General features: G+C 40.9%; 1 protein-coding gene across 4 annotated transcripts in view; it reads right to left on the bottom strand.

Annotated features, from left to right (window-relative positions):
* LOC146610434 (TOX high mobility group box family member 2-like) overlaps nucleotides 1–24,759 on the bottom strand; it is an 85,695-nt gene that overhangs the window by 3,950 nt on the left and 56,986 nt on the right. For all 4 annotated transcript variants that reach the window (XM_085344368.1, XM_085344369.1, XM_085344366.1 and 1 more), the window contains 3 exons: nucleotides 18,726–18,989; nucleotides 2,878–3,108; nucleotides 721–801 (listed from right to left, as the gene is read on the bottom strand). In XM_085344368.1, coding sequence (XP_085200494.1) covers nucleotides 721–801; nucleotides 2,878–3,108; nucleotides 18,726–18,989 — 576 coding nt within the window. The remainder of the gene's footprint in view (nucleotides 1–720; nucleotides 802–2,877; nucleotides 3,109–18,725; nucleotides 18,990–24,759) is intronic.

Raw genomic sequence — 24,759 nt, 5'->3', positions numbered from 1 at the left:
CTGTTTGCCTGCAGAACAAATGGAATGACAAAAGGAATCTTCACCACACTACATTGTGTGTTGTTAATACAAGACGGCACTAAACAATGCAATTCGCAGCCCTCCTCCTTGCCTTTCGTTATTCCCTGTGCTGCGTTGCTGGTTTATACAAACCGGCATCATTCATGGGGCAAAAAGGATGTCATAGATCTGAATTAGCGGGAAAGTGTCAGAGGTGGGAATAGCAGCAAAGCCCACAAATGCCTCTGCTGATTTGGATGTGCTTCCAGCTCTAGATGACGAGAGGAGGAACTAATGCAGGACACAGGTAAATTAATGATTGCTTATTTCCAAAGATACATACAGTACAGAGTATCTGATAGCCCACATAGCGCATAAGAGAGTTATTATATTGTCTTCTCTAAGCCGCATACACATTATGGCCATTATGGATGTGTGCTTTGACTGGCCGACCCCTCCCCCAACCCTTCACCCTATATCACCATACCAACTACAAACCCCTACCCCCACTGTGCACCCTATGGAAATCAAGTATTGTTCCAAATAGGGCCTGTACTTTGAGCATCACATGCCCCCCCCCCCCCCCCCCCCCAAAAAAAACCACACTCTTTTTCACCACCACCAGCTCATGCGAAAGAAGGTCCTCCCAGCCCATTAGCAAGTATTTTACATCCAATCCATCATCAGTCTTAGCCAGGGCCTGTGTGTCATAAGCGTTACCTTGGAAACCAGACTGGCTCGGTACGCGGCCAAGGCTTTCAGGTACTCTTTCTTAGCCGCCTCGGTTTTCCTCTTGTACCCCTGTGAAGAAATAAAATCAAAACAAGAGGCTTCAGGTGAGAGCAGAGTTTGACTCGCTCATAAACGTGCAGACACACACAGACACACACATCTGTCAATAAACACACACACACGACTTTTTTTTTAAAGGCAAACTCTAACACTCTCTTAAACACATCCTGCGCACATGAACATGCACGCACACACAAACATACACACACATACACATAAAAAGATGCTTAATGTTTCCCTTTCCATCAGAGCCAATGGTACAGAACACCTCTATTTCCTCATCACAGCACTAATACTCCCTCATCTCAATGTGTCTCTCTCTATTGTAGCGACACATCATTTCCATTCCAATCCACCTAGAGAAATGAACTGGAACTTCTCTCTCTCTGTCCCTTTAGCTCCACAATAACACTATCAGTACATTAGTGATAAACCAGAATGGTTGTTGTCATTTGGCACATTACGATGTGAGTTTTGTTTGAAACTGCCTTTCATATTGTCAGAGGGATGTACAAGCCTCTGATGTCATGTGTTTTCCAACAGACTGAAGTGTGTTTGCATGAAGAATGTGGAAAATGGTGCTATTAACTATAAGGGCTATGAGGCAAAATGAGGCAAAATTATGTCTCTTATGCAAAACAAAAAGAAAAGATAGAGAAAAATCCTTCTTAGTAGGAAAAAATGTGTTTATATACTGTACTGTTGTTGCAGTACTGGAGCCGGTATGAACACATTTACTGATATCAAAATGATACTTTTCTAAATGTTTTGCACAAACACGTCTATTCATTCAGCAAAGGACCTGAAACTTTAATAATCCTAAAAGTTTTCTGAAAACAAGCCACAATGCAGGAACTTGAAATCTTTTTATGTGATTGATGTACACTGGTAAAGCACTAAGCTAGTCTAGAAGCTACACAGGAGCTTTGCAGAGCCCTGTCTGAACTCTTTTACATCCTTTCCTAAAATTACACTTTGTTCATCCCATGAAACAGACGATTTAATTAACAGCTAACAACTGCGATTTCTCTTGCAGGTGAAAACCCACGAAAAATAAAGTGATGGCCGTCTATATCTGTCATCAGTATTACTTCCCACCTATTACTGCTGAACTGAAACTAGAGATCATGTCGAATAGAGAAAAAAAAACAATAGATTGCTCCTCCTGGATAGCCAAGATGCCCTTCAGCTCAATCCAAGGATGAGTCGATAGTGGAGGGAGCTCACTAATTCTGTATTCTAGGCAGGATCAAAATAGAAGGCGAGAGATATAAATAAAGAGAGTGGAAATGAGAACTTCACACATTCCAGCTTGTCAGAGGGCCAATGAAGATACATATTGTGGAGGCTGGTGGGACAGAGGAAATGGGACACTACCTTGGCCTAGCGCTTTGTGGGAGTTTTTTTTTTGGCAAAGATGAGTTTCAATTTTTCTGTTTTATTTCTGGAAAAGCTGTTTTCACTTTCTATGGACACTACACTGCTAAGATAGATGGCTTTGATAGTAATCACATTCACATGTGATTGCTTGCTTTTGCAGAGGTGCGCGAGCGCGTGAGTATGTGTGTATTTACCTCCTGCATAACATTATCAGTCCTAGACTCTTTAAATCTCCCCAAGCATGTTTATATTTTTCCCATACTGACCATTTCCTGCCTATAAAATGTCCTACTTTGTTAGTCTCAGACTGTTTTATGGCTGTTGTTGCAGAGAACACTCCCCCTCCCTCCGCTTCCTTCCCTTTGGTAGAATTAAATTTAGAAAGAAAATCATTTTAATGAGAGTCAGGGGAGTGGGGATAAACGGATGGATTATCTTTGGAAAGAGAAGAACTAGCTCATTAAGGTGAGCTGTATCTCACAGCAATGTTCTGGTAATTACACGGCAGATAATGCCAACGAAAGGCTGCCTGCCTCTGCTGCAGCACATGCGCCATCTACTGGAGCGACCGCAATCAAAATGTGTACGCGTGTTTGCGTCATTGCACACTGTGCGTGCTCCCATCTGGAAAGCTCATTTTGGTGCCTAGACTTTTGCACAGCATGTTGTTTTAAACCTTCTGCACCTACACGAAATAGTTTTTACCTGCTTCTGTTCTTCGCCTAGGCTGTCCCACATGGAGGCCACGATCTTGGACACGTCCCCGAAGGTAGCATTTGGGTTTTGGCCCTTGATGGCTGCTTGGGTGTCTCTGAAGAAGAGCGCATATGCAGACACGGGTTTCTGTGGCTCGTTGGGGTCCTTCTTCTTCTTCTTCTTTTGAGGTTTGGGTTTGGGCTTCATCATTTCTGCTGAGGGTCGCTTCTCACTGCTTATCTGAAGACAGAAGAAATGGATGGGGAGAAAGAGAGACAAGGAAACCGTCATAAATCACTTCATAATATCAGCTACCGCAGAAAGAAGTTTTATGTGCCCGATGCATTGGTTGGACAAGATACTCTAGTTTTTCCAGGGCATCATGTACAGTATATGTAGGTTATGCACAAACATACAATTTTGCACAATTTTAGAGAAAGTTGGACTAAATTTCAGTAGCAACCAAAACGTGCCAAAAACGGCGGTACTTTTAGTGTCCAAACTGTCCCACAGATTCTTGTGGGAAGCACAGTCAGGTGCTTAGCAGCACTGTTGCCTCACAGCATGGTCCTGGATTTGGATCCACCGACCAGCTGGGGCCTTTCTGTGTGGGCGTTGCATGTCTTCTCTCTAGGTAGGCATGGGTTAGGCTAATGAACAATTCTAGATTGGCCATAGCTGTGAATATGAGCATCTCTTTGTGTTAACCCTGCAACAGACTGGTGACTTGCTCAGGGTGTACCCTGCTTTTCACCCTATGACAGCTGAAGTGACCCCAAATTGGATATGTGAAAAAAAAATAGCTGGTTAGATTCCTGTGTTATTTACTTTTCAGCATAAATAAAATACTGCCAGTGATACCTACTGATATAAATGTGAAAATCCCACATGACTTCCTTCTTGAACTATTAAGTCGAACCTTTTGCCTGTCTGGCAACCCGGATGCCAGCCTACCTAATAGTGTGACGACAACACCACATCAGCTTTTTACCTCTAAGGGGTAAACAGCTGTAAAAAGATGGTTTTGGTCTCTATAGCTAATTAGCCACTTAGCTGAGTGGGAGGATTTACAGTTCCACTCAACCTTGTGAACGTTAAGGTGTAAAGTTCAGGGTGTGTTCACTTTGACTGACAGGTGGAGGAAGGCAGACATCTACACCTCCACTAAACTCACTGAACTTGACCTCTTGCCTTGTTTGTGGTGCCTTTAGGATTTTAGATTTAAATGCAGCTATGTGATAAATACAGTAATCTCAGTTCCAGTTTAATTTAAGCAGGTTTGGGTTATAGGGACATTTCCCAGTAAGTTTGCAAAATGTCACTAGTTGCTTAAATTAATGGCTGCAGAATTAATAGATATTTTATATTTTCCTTTTTTCCTCCTTTTTTAAAAAAATGCTTCTTTCAAGTGTACCAGAAATAATGGCATGTTTTCAGGAAACCAGCAGAGAGGGAATTTTCCACACACCCAGTTTGTCAACAATAATACACTGCAATCTCTCGACATTTTCAGGAGGCAAAACTGTTCACATCTGTGTGATGTACTTGATCCAATACACATGAATACATTCTCATTTTCCATGCAGGGCTTTGACTGGGAGTCAAATCCAGGTCACCTGATGCTGGATGTGATTCTATATGGAAATTGCCTTCTTTACGGAGATGAACGGAGACGGGAGAGGGAGCCAGGAGAGAGAGGGAGAGAGAGACGGTGAAGAAAAAGTGATGGCTTGATGTTGCCATTAGTAGCAGTGAAACATCAGTTAACCTGATTTCCTGGTTGCTATAAAGGCAGAAAAAAAACAATCTAATTTCCATCCATATCATAGAAATAATGACATGCGGAATATATGATGATATACATTGGTATTAAGTCAAATGAAAGATGCTGATGTGCACTCGTTGCGGTTGTCGGGTTACGCCGAGTTACTCAAACGTTGTTAAGAGCTCTGAGGGAAGTGACAGCGAATTCTTCTCTATTTTGGCAAACGCGCATCATCTCCAAGGCCAAGTTCCTGTTTAATCATGTTGCATTTTTAAAAAAACTTCTAACCATCTTTGAATGTTTGCTTTCATAATCCACTCATCCAGGGGGTTCAGTGGTAAAGCTCAGTGTGGGTGCAAACCGTGAAAAAAGATTTGTCCCCGCGTGAGTATCGAACAGCAACTTTAGGACATTTAAAGACGTTCATTTCCATTCAGTGCATACTTATCACTAGATTAAGCAAAGGCCGTGTTTTCCCCTTTCACCGTCGATTGGAAAACAAGAAACGACTGCCTTTGAAAACTGCATTGTTTTTAGCGAGGCATTTGCCAAACAACATACTGTATTCCACACAGCATGAAATTAACTAATCAAAATTCAAGGTCCAGAAGCACATTTGGCAGCTAAGGAAAACTTCAAAATGGCCTTTGTGGTGTGAAATGAATGAATGTTCCCCATTCAGGATGATGTGAAAGTATTGCTTGTCTATTTCACAGCTTACAGGTAATATTCTTTTTTTTCCCCCCGTGCGAGTGTGTGCAGTTTCATTAAAAAATAATCATCCCTCACTTTTAGGCAATGAGGCAGAAGACAGGCATTTGAAACGACATCTGTTCCACCCAAGCCTTTGAAGTGAAAATAGAATAAACTGAAGGTAGAGCTAATGGAATGACAAAACATAAAAAAGAAGAAGAAGAAGGCTAAATAATCGCCAGGAAAATTCACATGTATTCATACAGAGGAAAGAATGATGACACGCAACAGCCCACAGCAGAATGCAATCAACCAGGAGAATAAAGGGCGTATTCTTTCATTTCTTTCTTTATTTCCACGTCTTATAATCAGAGATTCATGTTCTCAGCTCAAGTATATACAGTAAAAAGCTGACTCACATACTTCTAAAGAGACAACAGTAAGTGAAAACTGCTCACTCTGCACAGTATTAATAATTTTCTCCCAGAAAAATAAACAGGAAAAAAAAAATCACCCCCTCAGATGATTAATTTGTTCTCATCTTTCTTCAGCATGTTTCATCTAAATCTAATTGTGAAAGTGGTTTCCTTCATTTATGAGATTACCTTTATATATAAATATATATGTATTAAAAAAAACAACTTAATGTAAACTTCTCTGCAAAAAAGGCAATTTAACATCGGATCTTTTTTCTTCCTTAACAAAGTACCACAGAGAAACACTTTGTATTAGAATATTAAACTAGGCCCACTGGCCTGTCATTTTGCCTGCTAAATAATCTTTTTGTTTTAATGCGCTCTGCCTGGTTTCCTCACACTCGAGCCCTGAACACCTATTAAGAGAAAACTCCACAGCTTTGACTTTATATTTAAGAAGACCAGTCTCATTAACCGACACAGTCTTCTGTAAAACGAAATATCTTTCAAATGAGAAAGTGAAAAAGTGATCGCAGCCATATTCATCACTATAGTTTTTTCTTTCTGGCCCTACAAACTATCGACGCTGGATAAACACTTACCCACCACACAGCCAACTACACAATATCAAGCTTATTTTGCCGGGTTCTCTCGTGCAGGTGTAGTGAACAGTAATGATTATGACAGCTGTTGTTGTCAGTTGAGAAAAAGAGACAGTCACATCCCTTATTCATAATGCAACATCTCGTGGCTCCAGTGCATTCTGGTCTATTTTCTGATACTGCTACTGAGAAGACTGGTATCTTGTGCTCTTGCGAGATGGACTCTCTATGCAAAATGTCAAAACTTGAAACTCTTTTTATTATATGCTTACAACAGACAGATTTTAACGTGACTGATATTTATTTCTTGTCTTGCATCACTGTTATTGTGCTAAAGCTAGCTTAACATATGATGCCATGTTATTTGCCAATTTATTTAGCCATCATTTTTATCTTTTATCATTTTGAAACACAAAGGGAAATGAGAGGGAAAACTCAGCCCCTCATAATCTGAAGCTGTAACTTTAGTTTAAACACAGGCCTTCTTGTTTAATAAGTATTCACATTTACAGTGCTGGATGGATTCAGTGCAGCCACAACAGTTAAATTCACTGCAGCAGTGCAGAGGTCTCCTTTGGCTTATCTTCTAATTGTACATAAAAATGTAAAACGTGTAAATAACAAACTGTGGAAAAAAGTACCAAAGCAAATCCACCTGTAACAATTTACCATGATGTCTTTGGCATTTACATATAAAATCCGGCATTCACATTACAGACAGGCCAGACCAGACAGGTTTATTTAAGTATTTCAGAAACTGTTGATCTACTGGGATTTTCCCACACAACCATCTCTAACGTTTACGGTAAATAGTCCAAAAAAATATCCGGTGGGCGAAAATGCCTCGTTGATGTCAGAGGTCGGAGGAGAACGGCCAGACTGCTTCAAGCTGATAATTCAAAACAAGCACTCTTCGCAACCAAGGCATGCAGAATCTCTGAAAGCACAACGCATGGAATCTTGAAGCAGACGAGACCAAACCTGGACAGCAGAAGACTGGAAGACACTGACGAGTCTTAATTTCTGTCTTGTATCAACAGTTCAGTATGGTGGTGGTGGTGGTGTTAGGGTTGTCTCAGCATGCTCTGGGCCTCTTAATATCAGCTGAGCATCACCTAAATGTCACTGTCAAGTATTGTTGCTGACTATGTTCTTCCCTTTATGACCACAGTGTACCCATCTTCTGATGGCTGCTTCCAGCAGGATAATGGACAATGTCACAAAACTGGTTTGTTGATCATGACAGTGAATTCACTGCACTCAAGAGGCCATCGCAGTCACCAGATTTCAATCCAACAGAGCACCCTTGGGATAAAGAATAAAAGTAGCTCTGAAGGCAAAGGGAAGTTCAACCTGCAGGGTGTACCTAACAGATTGGCTGATGAGTGCGTTTAATAACATTTTTTTAAAGTTAAGTAATTGCCTGCCAATTTTCTCCATGCAAGAGGACACAATGCACATTCACAGAGCAGACATACACTGATGGTAAAAAAGCTTTTAAAGACTGCAATTAGGGGGTCGACCAGAAACAGCACGCGGATGTCTTAGGTAAAAAACATCGTGTCCTGTACACAGCAACAGAGACTAAATTTATTTCCAACACAGCTTTCTAGTTTACCAGGAAAAGATTGAACTATAGAGTCAGCCTTAGCTTGCTCATCCCATCAGCATTTCTGTTGTCTGAGAGCGAGAGAGATAGTGATGGAGAGAGAGAGCGAGAGAGATAGTGATGGAAAGAGAGAGAGAGAGAGAGAGATGGAAGGGGTGGTAGGTGAAGAGAGAGAGATAAGGAAAAGGAGGGTAGCTGTGATTCTGAATGGACAGCACTGCACTGGCAAGACAAGATTAGAATTGACAGCCTGGTAACTGCGTCACTATCAAAACAGCAAAGAGAGAGAGAGAGGGGTGGAGGTGGATTTGGGGAATAGTGAAGAAAGTGAGATGCAAAAGAAAAGAAGAGTCGATCTAAAGAAAACAGGAGTGGAAAGATATAGAAAGAAGAGGACTCGCAACGAGGACTGTGTGCACGCGCGGTGACTGACAAAGCTTAAGACAGATGAAAATTAGACAATAAAATCCGATAATAGCATGAGAGTGTATAAAAGTCTTTCTCCAATCACAGTCTTCTTATCATAGTCATTATCATATACAGTGAACAGCAAAGTGGAGAGTGCTGCATAATGTATCAGCTTTGAAAGGCCATAAAAACAAACAGGAACTACTCTAAGGTGATACAATGATGATTGTTACACAAAAGCAAATACTGGGCACAGCGCTAAATCAAAATGAATGCCATGCACTTGCAAAATCTACACACCTTGTTTCATAGATGCACACACACACACACAAACGCTATTGGTTTTGAGTGTGTTACACAGTTTGATCTGCACAGTAGCTCAAAGAAGAAGAAGAAGATAAAAACCTATTTTTACATGCTTTTTTTTTGCAGTGAGTGTGCAGTGGCCCGGAGAATGAGCAACAGACTATGAGAGGGTTTTTAAATCTGCAGTTTAAGAACATCAATCGAAAGCCGGTAGTGAAATAAGCTTTGGCCGAGGACTGTAAAAGCAGATTTAACAAGCCGACGTCTCAATAACAAATCATCTAACATTGTTTTCCCGATACAGATTAGCACCTTAATGTTATCTCCAGAATAAAGTACACTTTGAAAGAGGCAAGAAGTGCCGGATGAAGAAAAACTGAGGATGTGGCTATTTACTGGAAATCTGAACGTAAACTGTTTCTTCACCTATCTGCATCACAAATTCCCACAATGGAAAGAAATGCGACATCCCTGATGCGCGCACTACTTTCTGTCGTATTTTAAAGGTTCTCCAACACTTACGCTCTACACTTCTCAGTGATGATGCAGAACGATGACATATAAATGGCTGCAATCCCCAATTCACTTTTCATTGTACAATCAACTGCTGCGTTTTTGATACACAGGGAAGTAGCAAATGATGCAGATGCAATTTGCGTAAACTGTCTGTGACTGTTGTTCAAAGTGGTGATTGCAGAGTAATAGCAGATTAAACCCAACGGTTCGTTCTTCAACCTGCACTAACTATTTTTTTTCTTTTTTTTGATCACATGGGGGCAGCGGACACAAGCTGTAAACACAGCGAGTCTGAAGCAAACCGCTTTCCTCTTTCACACTTACAGGAAATGTGGCACAGCAACATTTTTCATTACTGGTGTTGCTCTAATGTCCATCTGATGAATTTCAATCCAACATTTCCTTGTTTTCCTCTCAGTTTGGCTCCTCACCAACTGCTAACTGGCTCTTTATTGGCTAACCTTGAATGTCTGGCTTTTGGTTTTGTGTAGGAAATGTGTGTTTATTGTTTTTTTTGATTGTTTGTTTTGGAAAACACCTGAAATATGATTCACAGACCTGATGGGAGTAGAATGTGTAGATAATTCTCATTGAGTTCATTACCATGACCGACCACTATTACACACAAGTGCTTGTAGGATCCACTGTTAATAACCACAGCCTTAAATTTAATAAACAATGAAGGAAATTCAATAATATATTTAGATTGCACTACAGTGGAATACATCTTTCAGCAAAACAAACGCGGACCTCTTCACAGTAGCTCAGTGAAGAGCTGCACAGCTTAGTGTGGCGGTTGCAGACACTTAAGCCTTTCTGGGTTAATAAATAGATAAATAGTCACAGTTAAAGCACCAGCAGTGAGAATAATGCGATTTCAAGATGCTATATATAATTTCTTTTCCTGTAATTTTCACCACAAGCTGGAACTCAGGGCAATAAGACAAAAATGAGCTCTTATAGGTGCTGTAGAAGTACAAAAATCTATTGTGCCAAACATCTGTAACAGCAATTGTGTAAAATGTACGTAAAACATAAGCAAGTCTTTGTTAAGTTTCTGTAATTTTGCTGTTTTTTTGTTTTTTTTTATTTTATAACATGCTCTTAGTCATTATTTAGATATCATTTTCAGCTATCATTTGAAAGTGCACCTGCACATGATGCAGTCAGGCCCGTTGTCTCAGAAAATGCTGGCAGGCTACATGAGAATGTAAACACATCTGAACGCGTCAGTCCTCTTTAAATTAAAAGTGACTGTAAATACCAGGACTGGCATCCAAAATTCCAGATGATTGTTAAACTTTTTTTTCCCCACACAGGTTGAATGATACACAACATGTCATAGTCAACTTTGGATACAGGTTAACACAAATTCCTCTTATCTTACGCTACCAAACGCCATGTTAGCTTGGTTTCTCTGTATTCCCCACATCCAGCTCAGGATGAAGACTTGATAGGTTAAAATATGTCTTAAAATATATGCAGTGCCCTCCTCATCTGGAAGCAATTACAGCTCTATGTCAGACTGCCCATCTGTAAGCAATAAGCAGGACTGCATGTCAAAGCCGCTGCAAAGATCTCTGAGTGGAACCAGGCACTCGTCCAGAGAGCAGCACTCATCAAATAAAAAATACAGCCTGGCCTAAACAATAATGAACCGGAAGTGCACATTCGTGATCTTGATCTAGGAGACATGAAAGGATGTTAGCAGAATCGTATAGACCTGATATATAGATATATACATATATCTATATATACATAAAGAAGCCATTATGGAATTTGCATCCAGTTTTGGTACCATGCCATTACAAATGCACAGGGTCATTATGATGGAGTATTTCTACAGTTTTGGGCTGCAATGTGGATTTGATTTCAACTAACATTCCTATTGCTGATACTTTAAATCCAAAGCCATTGCTGAACTAAGCTGCATGATTTATCTGACTCGGGAGAATGACTGACAGCTCTGAGAAGCTCCTCCCTACAAGCTCTGCCTAACAGCACTGGACCTACTTAATCAGCCTAAATTGCAAAGTCGAGGCCCTTGTATTTGGTAATGTGGTGAAAACAGTGGCAAGTGAGAGCTAATTAGATTAACGGTAGTTTAACGAGCTGTTGGAGGGGCCCCCGCAGATTGGATTTTAATAAATAGTGGCAAAAGCATCTGCTATGCACTTCCTGGCTCTGCTGGCATCCTAATTGGCCCCAGTGGGTTGCTGTATCTCAGCGCTACACAGTGCAATTTAAGAGGAGAAAAAGGCAAAAGAAAAAAAAGCTTATCTTCTGTCCAGGTAAGTCTGGGGAACGAAATAAAAAATATATCTGTATGATTGCGTGGCTTCACAAGCGAGCTTTATCAGTGTTAATACAATGCTAATGCAGTTACTCGACTTTTATCACCACATCCACAAAATGTCAAAGCAGGAAGAGAGTGCATCTGCAAGTCCAAATAGAGCAGATTTGAACATATTCATCTTTTCCTATTGTTTGTTTTCGAGATGATATGTTCCCATGATGAGGTCTTTGTAGAGGCAACAGCACAGAAAGGAAAAAAACAATTAATCAAACATGAATGAGCGACCGTAGCAGGGTTATTTCCATAGCAACAGCCTGAGGGGACAACTTGAACCCTTTAATGTGAGCTGGTGATGTCTCTTTGTAAACATCTGCGCAGCGGGGGGAGAAAGCCAATGAGAGAGCCTGGCAACAGAGGCATCACAGGGCAGCAACCTCTTGGTATCAATCGAAGTTTCCATTATCTAGAGCTGAAAGGACCGAAAAGTGCTCTAAAACATTGCATTTTGAAGCATTTGGAGTTGATAAGTGTCTTTGTACTTGTGCTGTTAAATGCACGAAAACACCTAGGTGTTTTTTTCAGAAAAGCGTCTGGCTGATTAAAAGAAAATATCTTATGCAAATGACAAGAAAAGAGTGATGTTACAAGGAATGAGTTAATTCTTGTAGACATAATTCACCTGGTTTAGCTGCTTGAAGAATCACTTGGATGGTTATCAAAGCCATTTATACAAACAGACTTTCTCAAAGTTGTGCCTCTTACACCAGCTAGAAATCACAGTCATAATCTCTCTCATAATCTCTCTTTGCACCCTGTAAGTGGTGGCCTCCAGCTGTGACCAACAACAGGCACCATACAAGTGCACAAACAGCTTTTATCAAGGGTTTGCTTTTTGTTGGCCGCAAAGGCACCAGACTAATTGTCATTTCACAATTCCCATTTAAAGCAGCGGGAATTATCAAAGCAATCTGCCTTCTTTGTCCACTGGTGGAATTAAAATGCACGAACGCAGTCTTTGAATTTACAAAAGTAACAAGACTAACAAGAGTAATGCATGAAATGGAAAGAAAAAGAGAGCCTCGTGTTCTGAAAGTAACTTGATTGCAGTCTAAAAATGACTTAAAGACCATAAGTATACAGTAGCAGAATAGTAATTCAGTCAACCACAAAGCTCTCAGCTTGTAAAGGGGTACGTGAACAGCCTATAGTTTTCAGCGGTTTATGCTTAAGTCAACAATCCTTCAACAAATCTTCAATCAGTTCTCAGTCAAATGCACAGAAGCAAAAATCACACGTTTTCAGAAGCAGCATAGTCAGAAACAGTCTTTAAAAGCTCTAGAAAAAGATTTGAATAAGGAGTTTTTTCCACTCTCCCAGGGCTCAAACAACTCATCAGAGACTGGGCTAAATGCGGAGCACGACAGCACGACTGCTGGCAGCGGCAGGTATCCGTAACCTTCTTACAAACACTCTCGTCCCAGACCTCATTGGTTCCCTGGGCGAGAGTAATGGCTTCTTTGCGCTGGGCTGCGCAGTGCTATTGTAGAATCACAGAGCGGTTAATTGAAACAAATGACTCTAATAATGGGACATTATCCCCACAGGCTGGCTTTGCGGTGGGCCTAATTAGCGTCGCGGTGGTGGCGAGGACGAGTCACCACACTGATCCCTTCATAGGAAGGCCCTCTTTTAAGTGGCCAGCATGGGATTCTCTGCCTTGTAACATGTAAGGGCGCCAGGCGGTAAACATAAACATGTTTAGTCAACCCCCGTGTCGCCCAAGGGCCCACTGTGCCAGGTGCAGCTTTTTTCCCCGCGCTCTGCTAACTCTACCTTCCTGACTGAGCGAGCTCGAAAGGTTTATGATCATTTTAATTTGTTTTATGATGATTAAACCCCCCAAAACAAAGACTTTTCTCTCTTTATCATACATATCTAAATAAACATATCACTTTTTTTATCTGATGACTGGTTCGGTGTCCGAATAATACATTGAACCTGTTCGATTCCCAAGCACAACAGGTGAAAATCAACACAATCTCACATTTGCAGCATTTTTGCGTGATAACTGATTATGATTTCAAAATTGCTCCACTTAATAATTTTGTTGATTAGGCTCCCCAATTAATCAACAAATCATTTCACCAATTATTATGATTATTTACAATTTTTCACACCGTCGCATGGCATCGCGCTCGCCTTCGGAGTGCCAACGGCCTGTAACTAATGTGACAACACGGGACACTGTTTCCCAGACGTATTTTCATCACCGCTGGAATCTGTTTTTGGCATTACTAATTGTTTACTCTTGTACACGATGATCCTAGAAAGTCAGATATAATGCAGTGTTCAAATCTCTGTGACCAAGCTGTTTTAAATATTCATTAGATGTAACAGTTGCCTAAGGTTATTTGAATTAGCGGCATGAATATTCATGAGCCCCAATGAATGTGCATTTGTTTTTAAAGCTCAATCCGTTAATGCCCGTCTTCATTACTCCATTTTGAACCCTGCATAATGAGCAGCGCAAAACAAAGCTTTACTTTTTTAAAAAGCCCGATTCTATTTTGAAGCCTACTTGTCTCGGTTTAAACGAAACGGGAATGCCCCACCAATTATCTTGCCGTCATTTCTTTTGACAGCTACAAGACACATTGTTCACCCCTGTTGTGGAGTGTAGCACTGAAGGGCATCTGTCTTTTTTTCTTTCTTTTTTCCTCTCTCAATTTTTTTTTTTTTTTTTTTGTGAAATAGAAAGCCGCAACAGAAAATATTTCTACTGTTCCAAAAGTGATTTATCTGGGAACGTCACCAAGATGTCATATCTATTCCAGTGAAAGGCAGCAGAGCAAGCGGGTCATATGAGATATGTCTTAAAAAACCTACGATGGAAAAAAGATGGCTGTTTCAATTTAAAAGGAAAAAAAATCCAGCTTCACTGAGCATGTCATGTCAAACCCAACTCCAAATATTGAGAAAATATTTTAGATAAATCTACTTAAATAGCGGACAAAGGAAAGACTGACACCTTGCACTTCACCCTAAGTACTCAACAAACAGATTCTACTATGAACACTTTCTGTAAACTCAGCATCTCCGAATATCCTAAATATCTCAAACATGACCGTGTGCACTTTATTTTAACTCACTTTGATCTCTTCGATAGCTCGATAGCTTCATCTTACATCCATGCACTCTCCATAACCACAGCTGTCAATACGATTTTTATGTCACCGCCCTAAAACAGTTGTGGCCTTTCCGTAGCCGTTCCTTGTCGCAAATGCCAAGCGGTGCAAGTGAATTTCTTTCTCCAGATTAAACAAAATCAAATTAAGCCAAGCCAACCTAACCTTGCAGCTTACTCTTCTACTTTTTCTGGAGACAAAGGCAAACAAAGACACACGCACATATATCTATATATACACGCACATGGTCAACACACACATATATACCGAGCACCCACATGCTGCACAAATAGTAGCAGGGTGCAAACACGATCTACTTATGATGTGAAGACACCTTTAACTGCACTAAAGTAAGACCTTTTATTGGATGCATCTTAAAATTAATGCTTATGTTCAATCAAGATGGCTAAATATGAAAGTGAATGCTGAGCTTGCTGTAGTTTTCTATGCACAAGCCACCAAAAATGAACCGACCAACCAACCAAAACAACTCCGACTGACAACTTGTCCGTGATATCAACATCAACCTGTCAGCAGAGGGTTAAAACTGGCCTGTTAGTCACACATCGCTGTGCCAGAGATATTAAACTAGAACCACATATTTATCAAAGCTCTACACAATTCCTGGCTGGAGTCATGTGGCTGGATGTGTGTAAGAAACTTGTGAAATTGGCCAGTGTTTTTTTTTCTTCTTTTTGGTGGCAGGGGTTTTCCTGCTCTGTAACTGGCCTCATTACACTAGTAATTAGACAGGGCCTCATGCTCTGTTTGAATATTTAAACACAGTGGCCCCCCCTCAAGGCTCCACGTTGGGGCCGCTGTACAAACTCCTCCTCGACCTCTCATTACCGCCTCCCAGCGAGGGTCCCTCTTGCTTTAATTTTTTTATAAGAGACTGACCTTGCCTGCAACCCCCCCGCCTCCCCAGCCCCTCCTTCTCCCCTGCGCCACTGTGCCATCAGCCAGACCTGAATGATCAGGGCGCTTGTTGAACACGAGACCCCTGGGTGCCACCTCTCCACCAAGTGCCGGGATGGCAGAAATGCTGGCAGCTGAGGATGAGACAGGGATTCTCCCTCAGCAATGAGCATTCGCACGACAGCATGTTACATTTCACAGTATCCAGTCATCCAAGACTTGGCTCGGTTCAGAGAAGCTGACAGACTAGGTCAGCGGTGTGAGGAGGAGTTTTGAGAATGTAGGAGCTTCGCTGATAGACAGCTCTGTCTTTTATAACAGCAGTGTTGATGCTGCTTCTTGTTGGAGTTCCTGTAAAAGGTGTAATTTTAAGTCTAAGAAATGGGTCAAAACTGGCAGTTGAGAACTGCTATGATGAACAACACGCAACCGCAGCAAAAAGGATCAACTTCTGGATCTCAACTAAGTGCTGGATTTGACAGATGAAAATAAAAATGGAAAAAAACCCAAAACAAAACAAAAACATACATCAGTGAATCTGAAACATTCAATGCATCTATTTGACAGATTTTTTTTTTTTGTTCCCTACATCCACTGCGCATCTCGTTGATTCACCAGCTACTGTAATAGTTCAGCTGCCTGTGGAATCACAATTAGATGGAAAAAAGAAATTTGTCTGACTAAAGGAAGAAAAAAAAAACAGGGCTTTTGAAGAGAAATGACTTCCGCGCGGTCAGAAAGCTCAAGATTATTAATACAGACTACAGCTACAAGGACAAACTGATGCAAAATTACTGTATGTGCCCATGCAGCACTGTGATGGTCAATCCACTGCTCTCAATCCTGTAATGATTTAACTCTGTTTGCTGTAGGATCGATGTGAGCTGAAAAAGCGAATCCCAAAGCAGCGAGAAGTTTACAGAGCATTAGCCTTAGGCTAAATGTTGTACAAAAAACAGCAACAACATCCCTCGAGATGAAGCGTATCTGTTGCTCCAGCTGAGCTTGTACTTGTAGGAGGTTTTAAATGTGCAGTGAAGGATAGCTGTTACTGAAGAGAAGCGTATCCTTAAGGTAATGCTGTCGACTTTTTATTTGCTTCGGCGGCGGTGGTGAAAGAAGGCTGTTGAATGATTAGCGTTTTGGTTTTTCCCAGTTATCTCCTTCAATTTTGTGAGTTTATTGTAAGGTTTTTGTCAATACAATACAACAAAGGTAAAGGCTTGTCTCTTCATTGCTGCCCCTGGTTACACTGAGAGCTTATTTCTATCCACCCTTATTATTCTTTAAGCATGCAGCAGACATAAATTCAATCTTCCTTATTATACCTTTATCAGTATGAAATTAAGGTTAATTGACTTTGCTGGGGAAACATCAAATGAAACATCCCTAATGGAAGCAAAATGAAAATAACGTCATCTCCAATTGCGTTAAAATATTTCTCATATACAGCCTACTTTCCTATTCCTCAGCCTCAGAAATAAGCTCCTCTTGTCCCAGGAGATAATAAATGAATTGAATCCCCCCCTTCCCATTCCAACCCCACCACCACCACCACCACCCCTCCTCCTTCTTCCTTATCGGTCATCTATTTTTCCAGAGTAAGCTATTACTTGCTGGGGTTGCTAGGCAACAAGAAATATTAATAGCAGCTATTATTAGCCAGCCTCTGCTAGAGTAGTACTAAAATGTGGAAGTGGGAAACATGAATGTGTTACATAAATCTCTGGACCTTTCACAGTGTGTGCAAGTCTCTGTTTGTGCGGTGATTTATTACAATGACGGTTCATTTATGAGAAAAGGGGGTGTGAAATAAGAAAATGGAACATTACCCTGAAGGGCTATTTGAAAATAAATAATTGCAAAGGTGAAACAAAAGCTGTTTAAGAGGCAGGTACTCCCTCTTTGTTTGCTTCGAAATTGTTGCCGACCAAAAAAAGGGGGTTGGAGGCTTTATTGAACATACATACACGGACATAACATAAACTTTAAACGTGCCGTGCACACGCATTTGACGCAGGGTATGCGCGCTCATGTTAAAAGCTTAATCAACACTTTGTTTCGAGCGTTCACTCGCGCTAAAAAGCAGACAGACGTTCGAGCCAGCGGCATCGTCCTCCTGCACCCGAGCACATTCAGCAAAGTAGCCAGTGGATTGTGACCTAATCCTGAAGACTGGCTTTAATGGAGGCCTCAGCTACCACCCACGGAAAAAAAATAAGAGTCTGCATCTTATGCGGTTTGATTCTGAAAATCACATAAGACCTGATTAACGGGGGATAAATGCCACGGATGCTCACATTAAAGCATAAATATTCATGACGGAGGCCACGGAGAAAAAAAAAGTAATATTTATGTCAGATGAAAGTATATAACGCTGAATAATTCACCATGCGGGCCATCTATAATTCATTTGATTCGATCCTATGATTAAAGCATTTGAATGTGTTCGCCGGGGGTGTTTACATGTTCAGTCTGAAGCATGTTTAACACGGGAGAAAGTCCCTTTAACTGAGGGGAAGAATGGAGGTCCTTGGCGTCCTTTTGAAATAAAAAAGTAGCTGACAAGGGATCCCCTCCCTCCTCCCCCACCCACTCATCCTTACCCCTCTCCTTTTTGGATTTGCTGATTGTAACGAAAGAAAACGCGCCACAATGAGTTTCTCCATCCCTTCTTGGCTCATTTTCGAGGCAATGAAATCTTTGACTTGCGCAGCTGTGCAGATATTAAAGAAGTTCTGCTGCAGTGGTCTCGGTGTTAAGGAAACAGCAGCTCTCTGTATTTATGCTTAGACTTTGGCCTTGCTCAGACTTCAGCGCTGCTTCCTTGGCCTCGAACCAAGTTAATTATGACTCTAATAGAAGAATGCTTTCCCATTACGAAAAAACATGATCAGCATGCAGAAGAGTTGGTTATTTTGTGGCCTTACAGTTTATATATGTTTATATTGTTCGATGCAGCACATAAAATCTTAAAAGGACTAGAACATGTAAAACCTTCAGACGAAATGCTCTCTATGCTGACTTGCTGGATACCTTCCAATCCTCTGACCACAAAGACTAATAGCCTGGCACAGCGCTTGACTTGCATGAGCAGAAAGTGCCACAGCTAAAAAGGTGGACAAAAAAAAAAAAGTACTCACCGAGTGCATAGGCCCAGACAGGAGGTGAGTTTCCTGACCCAGCATGTTGGACATCATGAGTGCGGGCAGCTCGGGGTAGGAGTAGGTGTTGAGCAAGCCATTGTGTGGCAGGGAGTGAAAGGGGTAACCTGACTCGTGCTCCATGAGGTGGAGCAAAGAAGGGTCGGCGTGGTTCGGCGGTGTGATGGGGGGGATCTCGTAGTCCTCATCCCCAGGTCCTCCTCCTCCGCCACCACTGCCGCCTCTGCCCTGACTGGAGTAGCTCTGAAAAAGCAGAAGAAAAGCAATCTGTTTTTTAGAAGAGCATGAAGAGGAAAGGGGAAGACAGGTTCGTTTACTTATTTTGGGAACAAAGTCGCAATAAGACTTTCGTTTTTTTCCCCCTAGCACACAGTCTATCAACAAACACAAAGAAAAATGCAAGGACAGGTCTTGTCTATGGGCGATCCTTCCGCCCCGGAGCGCTTATGTACCTGCATGTCAAAGCAGTGTCATAGTTAGTTACAATATCAATAAAACCCTTTCAGTGCTATTAGAAAGCATTTGAATGGCAAAACAAACTTGAGTAATCATCCGGGGAAGGAAACAGCTAACAAAAGACGCTCCTGATCCTGAGTAAATAAAAAGCTTCATAATTAGCTTTTAAATGCACCTGCTGATTTCTGTTGTTTCCGTGTTGTTTGTGCAGACACTTCCAGACACCGCTGAACTGCGGCAGTCGATTCAGTGTGTTTTGCTGAAAATAAAATTAATTAGAAATGCAAATTTTTGTCGCACTTGCAAAAGTTAAAGAAATCATTCAACGCAAATGTACGCCGCAAATTAATTAGAGTTAGACAACAGATGTTGCACAGAATAATTCAGAAATCCTGACAGCTTTGAAGAAACAAACTGTCAGCCTGCACGCCTTTAAGATACAGTTAATCAAATTCATTACGTTGAAAAACGCCACTGACAGACAGTCACTTAGAGGCTATTTTATAAGCTTGTAATTATAATGCCAATCATATTTTTAGAAATGGAAGGAAAAAACTGGACTAGTCAAACCTCAGAGTCATTGTGAAATGTATGCAGAATATGCCAAATGACCCCAGCAGTTAAAACAGCACAGATTTTACGGCACTAATAAGGTGATACATGAGAAATGTCTTTTCCAGGGCCTATCTTGACATAATATTGCGCTGAGAAATATGGTTTTGTGCTCTCAAAAAGCATACAGAGGGTATTCACCAGGGAGTGAAAAGCAATTTTGTCAGAGGCAATCTGATGCCAACTCCCCTTTATAATGACTGAAGAAAATTAATCATCACAAATAATATTCCACTGTCAGCCATTCAAGAGCTTTTTAATAGAATTTTTATTATTCATGTCTCGTGGTACACATCAACTAGTCCGTTCTGCAACATTTCAGAAATCAATTCAATATCATCTTCGTGTAGGCTGTCATCTCGCCTGCCAGTGCAGCAATTCATCTTGCAAACAAATACTTTTAGCAAACAAATGGCAAGAAATGTTGAGGAACAGCTACAATGTCCCCACTAGCAGAACTGGTGCTTGAAGATAGGATAAAAGTCTCATAATGTGAACTATCATTAGGGAGAAAATAATAATAATAAAAGGGAGTATGTTTACCATCAGGGGATGATGTGCTATTTTCTCTTTCTCACAACACTCGCTCGCATTGTTTGGCGCTTGCTTAGAAATATTATCGCTGACAATTTCTTTTCCCATGATAAAAGTTGTGCAAATGTCTGTTCCTTGTCTAACATTTATTATTGTTGTCATTTTTTATTACGCTTAACAGACAAATGCTGCCGATTAAATTTACTAAGAATACAAACAAAACTGACTTGACTGCACACTGATCAGCGACAGCATTAAAGCTGCAGACAGGTAAAGTGAATGACACTGACTGTCTTGTTTCAATGCAATGCTCTGCTAAGAAACCTTGGGTCTTGGCAATGTTACTGTGACATTTATCACCCACTTCGACGATTAAAAAAAACACACCTAAGCTCAGCACCCCAGGGTAAAAGCCCTCCCTGCACAACAATCCCCAAAGTGTTGATCCAGCCTGCTCAGGACCCAACGTTGTGAGGGTATGTGCAAACAAGCCCGATTCATGAGACCCCACTGAGTCACAGCTGTTTCTGTTATTGTGCTAACCTTTATTTCACTGAAATTCTTGGATCTTTCTTAAAAAAATTGTTCTTGATTAATTAAAAATTGGAGAGTGTGGAGCATAAACTTTTCTTTTTTCGGCTTTTGAAATATAGCGTTCAAGAAGAACTTTGAGAACAACAGGACTGCATCAAGAGATCAAACAGCAGTTTTTAGTGGAAGAGTCGAACCCTTTGGTGGTCTATCAGGCCAAGGGCATGACCGAGAGCGTTCTCGTTGGTTTTTTGGTTTTCAACATTCATGAAGCTGAGCAGTGTGAATTCAACTCCAAGGGTCAGACTGCCAGTGTAGCCCCACTTATAAAATGACTCTAGCACCTTCCACTAGAGCCTAATGCATATGGAATATTTAATACTGATACCGATATTTGGTCGATATTCTGATACATCAGCCGATATTTTTTTCTTTCTGATACACGAAACACAAACAGATTTCCCTAATATTTATTACGCATAGTTATTTATTTACTTGTTTATGCTCTGGTCAACTCTACTCGGGGCAGCTGTATATACAGTAGTCTACAAGTTGGAAGATTGGTGGATCGATTCTTCAACTCTGGTTCGCAGGCCGAAGTATCCTTGAGCAAGATACCAAATCCCAAGTTACTCCTTATGTATCCATCGGAGTGTGTGAAAATGTTAGAAAGATATTAGGCACAGATAAAAGTGCTGTGTGGATGAATATGTGACTGGAACACTGACACTTGCAGTGGAAAGACACTATATGAGTACCTCTACATTTAACAAGATGCAATGGTTTGTCCAACCATAACATGGTTGAAGGGTGTTTCTCCTGTGTCTTCATTATAATGTTTAATTTTTAATTTAACAGCTGTTATAAATACAATAATCTGCAAAATAGCTAATAGTAGCACACGAATAAATCAGTTGGGCTCCATTTTGTACTCCATACAGGGAGTGCGGAATTATTAGGCAAATGAGTATTTTGTCCACATCATCCTCTTCATGCATGTTGTCTTACTCCAAGCTGTATAGGCTCGAAAGCCTACTACCAATTAAGCATATTAGGTGATGTGCATCTCTGTAATGAGAAGGGGTGTGGTCTAATGACATCAACACCCTATATCAGGTGTGCATAATTATTAGGCAACGTCCTTTCCTTTGGCAAAATGGGTCAAAAGAAGGACTTGACAGGCTCAGAAAAGTCAAAAATACTGAGATATCTTGCAGAGGGATGCAGCAGTCTCAAAATTGCAAAGCTTCTGAAGCGTGATCATCGAACAATCAAGCGTTTCATTCAAAATAGTCAACAGGGTCGCAAGAAGCGTGTGGAAAAACCAAGGCGCAAAATAACTGCCCATGAACTGAGAAAAGTCAAGCGTGCAGCTGCCACGATGCCACTTGCCACCAGTTTGGCCATATTTCAGAGCTGCAACATCACTGGAGTGCCCAAAAGCACAAGGTGTGCAATACTCAGAGACATGGCCAAGGTAAGAAAGGCTGAAAGACGACCACCACTGAACAAGACACACAAGCTGAAACGTCAAGACTGGGCCAAGAAATATCTCAAGACTGGTTTTTCTAAGGTTTTATGGACTGATGAAATGAGAGTGAGTCTTGATGGGCCAGATGGATGGGCCCGTGGCTGGATTGGTAAAGGGCAGAGAGCTCCAGTCCAACTCAGACGCCAGCAAGGTGGAGGTGGAGTACTGGTTTGGGCTGGTATCATCAAAGATGAGCTTGTGGGGCCCTTTCGGGTTGAGGATGGAGTCAAGCTCAACTCCCAGTCCTACTGCCAGTTTCTGGAAGACACCTTCTTCAAGCAGTGGTACAGGAAGAAGTCTGCATCCTTCAAGAAAAACATGATTTTCATGCAGGACAATGCTCCATCACACGCGTCCAAGTACTCCACAGCGTGGCTGGCAAGAAAGGGTATAAAAGAAGAAAAAACTAATGACATGGCCACCTTGTTCACCTGATCTGAACCCCATTGAGAACCTGTGGTCCATCATCAAATGTGAAATTTACAAGGAGGGAAAACAGTACACCTCTCTGAACAGTGTCTGGGAGGCTGTGGTTGCTGCTGCACGCAATGTTGATGGTGAACAGATCAAAACACTGACAGAATCCATGGATGGCAGGCTTTTGAGTGTCCTTGCAAAGAAAGGTGGCTATATTGGTCACTGATTTGTTTTTGTTTTGTTTTTGAATGTCAGAAATGTATATTTGTGAATGTGGAGATGTTATATTGGTTTCACTGGTAAAAATAAATAATTGAAATGGGTATATATTTGTTTTTTGTTAAGTTGCCTAATAATTATGCACAGTAATAGTCACCTGCACACACAGATATCCCCCTAAAATAGCTAAAACTAAAAACAAACTAAAAACTACTTCCAAAAACATTCAGCTTTGATATTAATGAGTTTTTTGGGTTCATTGAGAACATGGTTGTTGTTCAATAATAAAATTATTCCTCAAAAATACAACTTGCCTAATAATTCTGCACTCCCTGTATAGGATAATAATGTTGTGACTTATGGCTACATATACAGCATGGTGGTAATGGTCTGAGCATCCAAGCACAAAACTAAGGCTGGAGAGGTCACCAGAGAACAGGTTCTGACATGATGTGACATCTAAGAAAGAGCAGCATGGTGTTGTGGTCATTACCGTTGTTGTCTCACAGAAAGAAAGTCCTGGGTTCAAATCCAGGAGGCCTTTCTCTTTGGAGTTTGCAAGTTTCCACTAAGCTTGGATTCTCTCCAGGTGGTTTTCATGCACAGTCCAAAAACATGGGTTTGGTTGATCAGTGATTCTAAATTGTATATGGGTATTAATGGCCGTCTACCTTTGTGTCTAAACCCTGTGACAGACTGTCCAGGGTGTATGAGAGTTGAGACTGGCACCAGCCCCACCTACAACCCTGAGCTGGGTAAGCAGAAGAAAATGGGTGGATGAACACCAAAGTAAGTACCAGTAGCTACATTCTAATGCAAAAAGTGCAAAAACCAAACAAAGTGTCATTAACGCGCTTACTGTTGATATTGTCCTGCCCTGCCAATGTATCATTAAAGTCTCAATCTTCATGTAAGGATGGAATTTGAGGCTTGTTTGGTATTAATGAGTAGCTGTCATCCTCAACCCCCCTCAAAAGGTACATAAGAGGCATAGAGGTTAAACTATCGCCAATTAATTAACTTTTAGAAAGAAATTCACTGTATGATTGTTCATATCAGGATGAGTAATGTGCCAGACACCACACTGATACTGAATAGCCAAAATGATGCTGAATAGTTAATACTGCTACTATACGATCTCTAGAACTGTGATCAGAGATTTAGGGGATTTAAACAACTCAGGATTGGTACAATTTTACAGTGAAAAACACATCTTGCATTTGGGACATTTCTTCTTCGTAAGAAGAAACATTGCTGTTGTCATATATACTGTACGCCTGTACCAAGATTTGAATTCTGTCAAGGCTATTTTATGACTGTGCCTTCCATTGCTTTTTAAATGTTTTATTTTTTCTTTACAGCTTCTTATGATGCCCTTGGAGATAAGACACAGGACAAGGACATCACAAGTTTAACATTTTCCAACATGGATAAATAATTCATAAATATACTGTCTTTCAGGACAAGGAGAGGAGTGGATAAAAGAGAGACAGGTCAAAAAGAAACACCAAATGTTGATTCAGCCATCTCTCTCTCTCTAACCTTCACCCTCCTCTGTAGAGGTGAAATTTCAGCAAATCCGTCATTTTTGAAGACAAGGACATTACTTTGGATTCTATTGGTTCTTTTCTAATCTATCTTTATTCTTTGAGTTAAACATGATGGTACCAAATCTCTTTTGTACATCACTTGTGACTTGACATCAAAACACCT

The sequence above is a fragment of the Diplotaxodon limnothrissa genome, linkage group LG20 (assembly GCF_057381915.1).
Source record: "Diplotaxodon limnothrissa isolate DT_005_m linkage group LG20, D_limnothrissa_male_GT1.1, whole genome shotgun sequence".
In the NCBI taxonomy this organism is placed as follows: Eukaryota; Metazoa; Chordata; class Actinopteri; order Cichliformes; family Cichlidae; genus Diplotaxodon; species Diplotaxodon limnothrissa.
The sequence above is the reverse complement of the archived record's forward strand: the minus strand, read 5'-3'. Positions and strand labels throughout refer to the sequence as shown.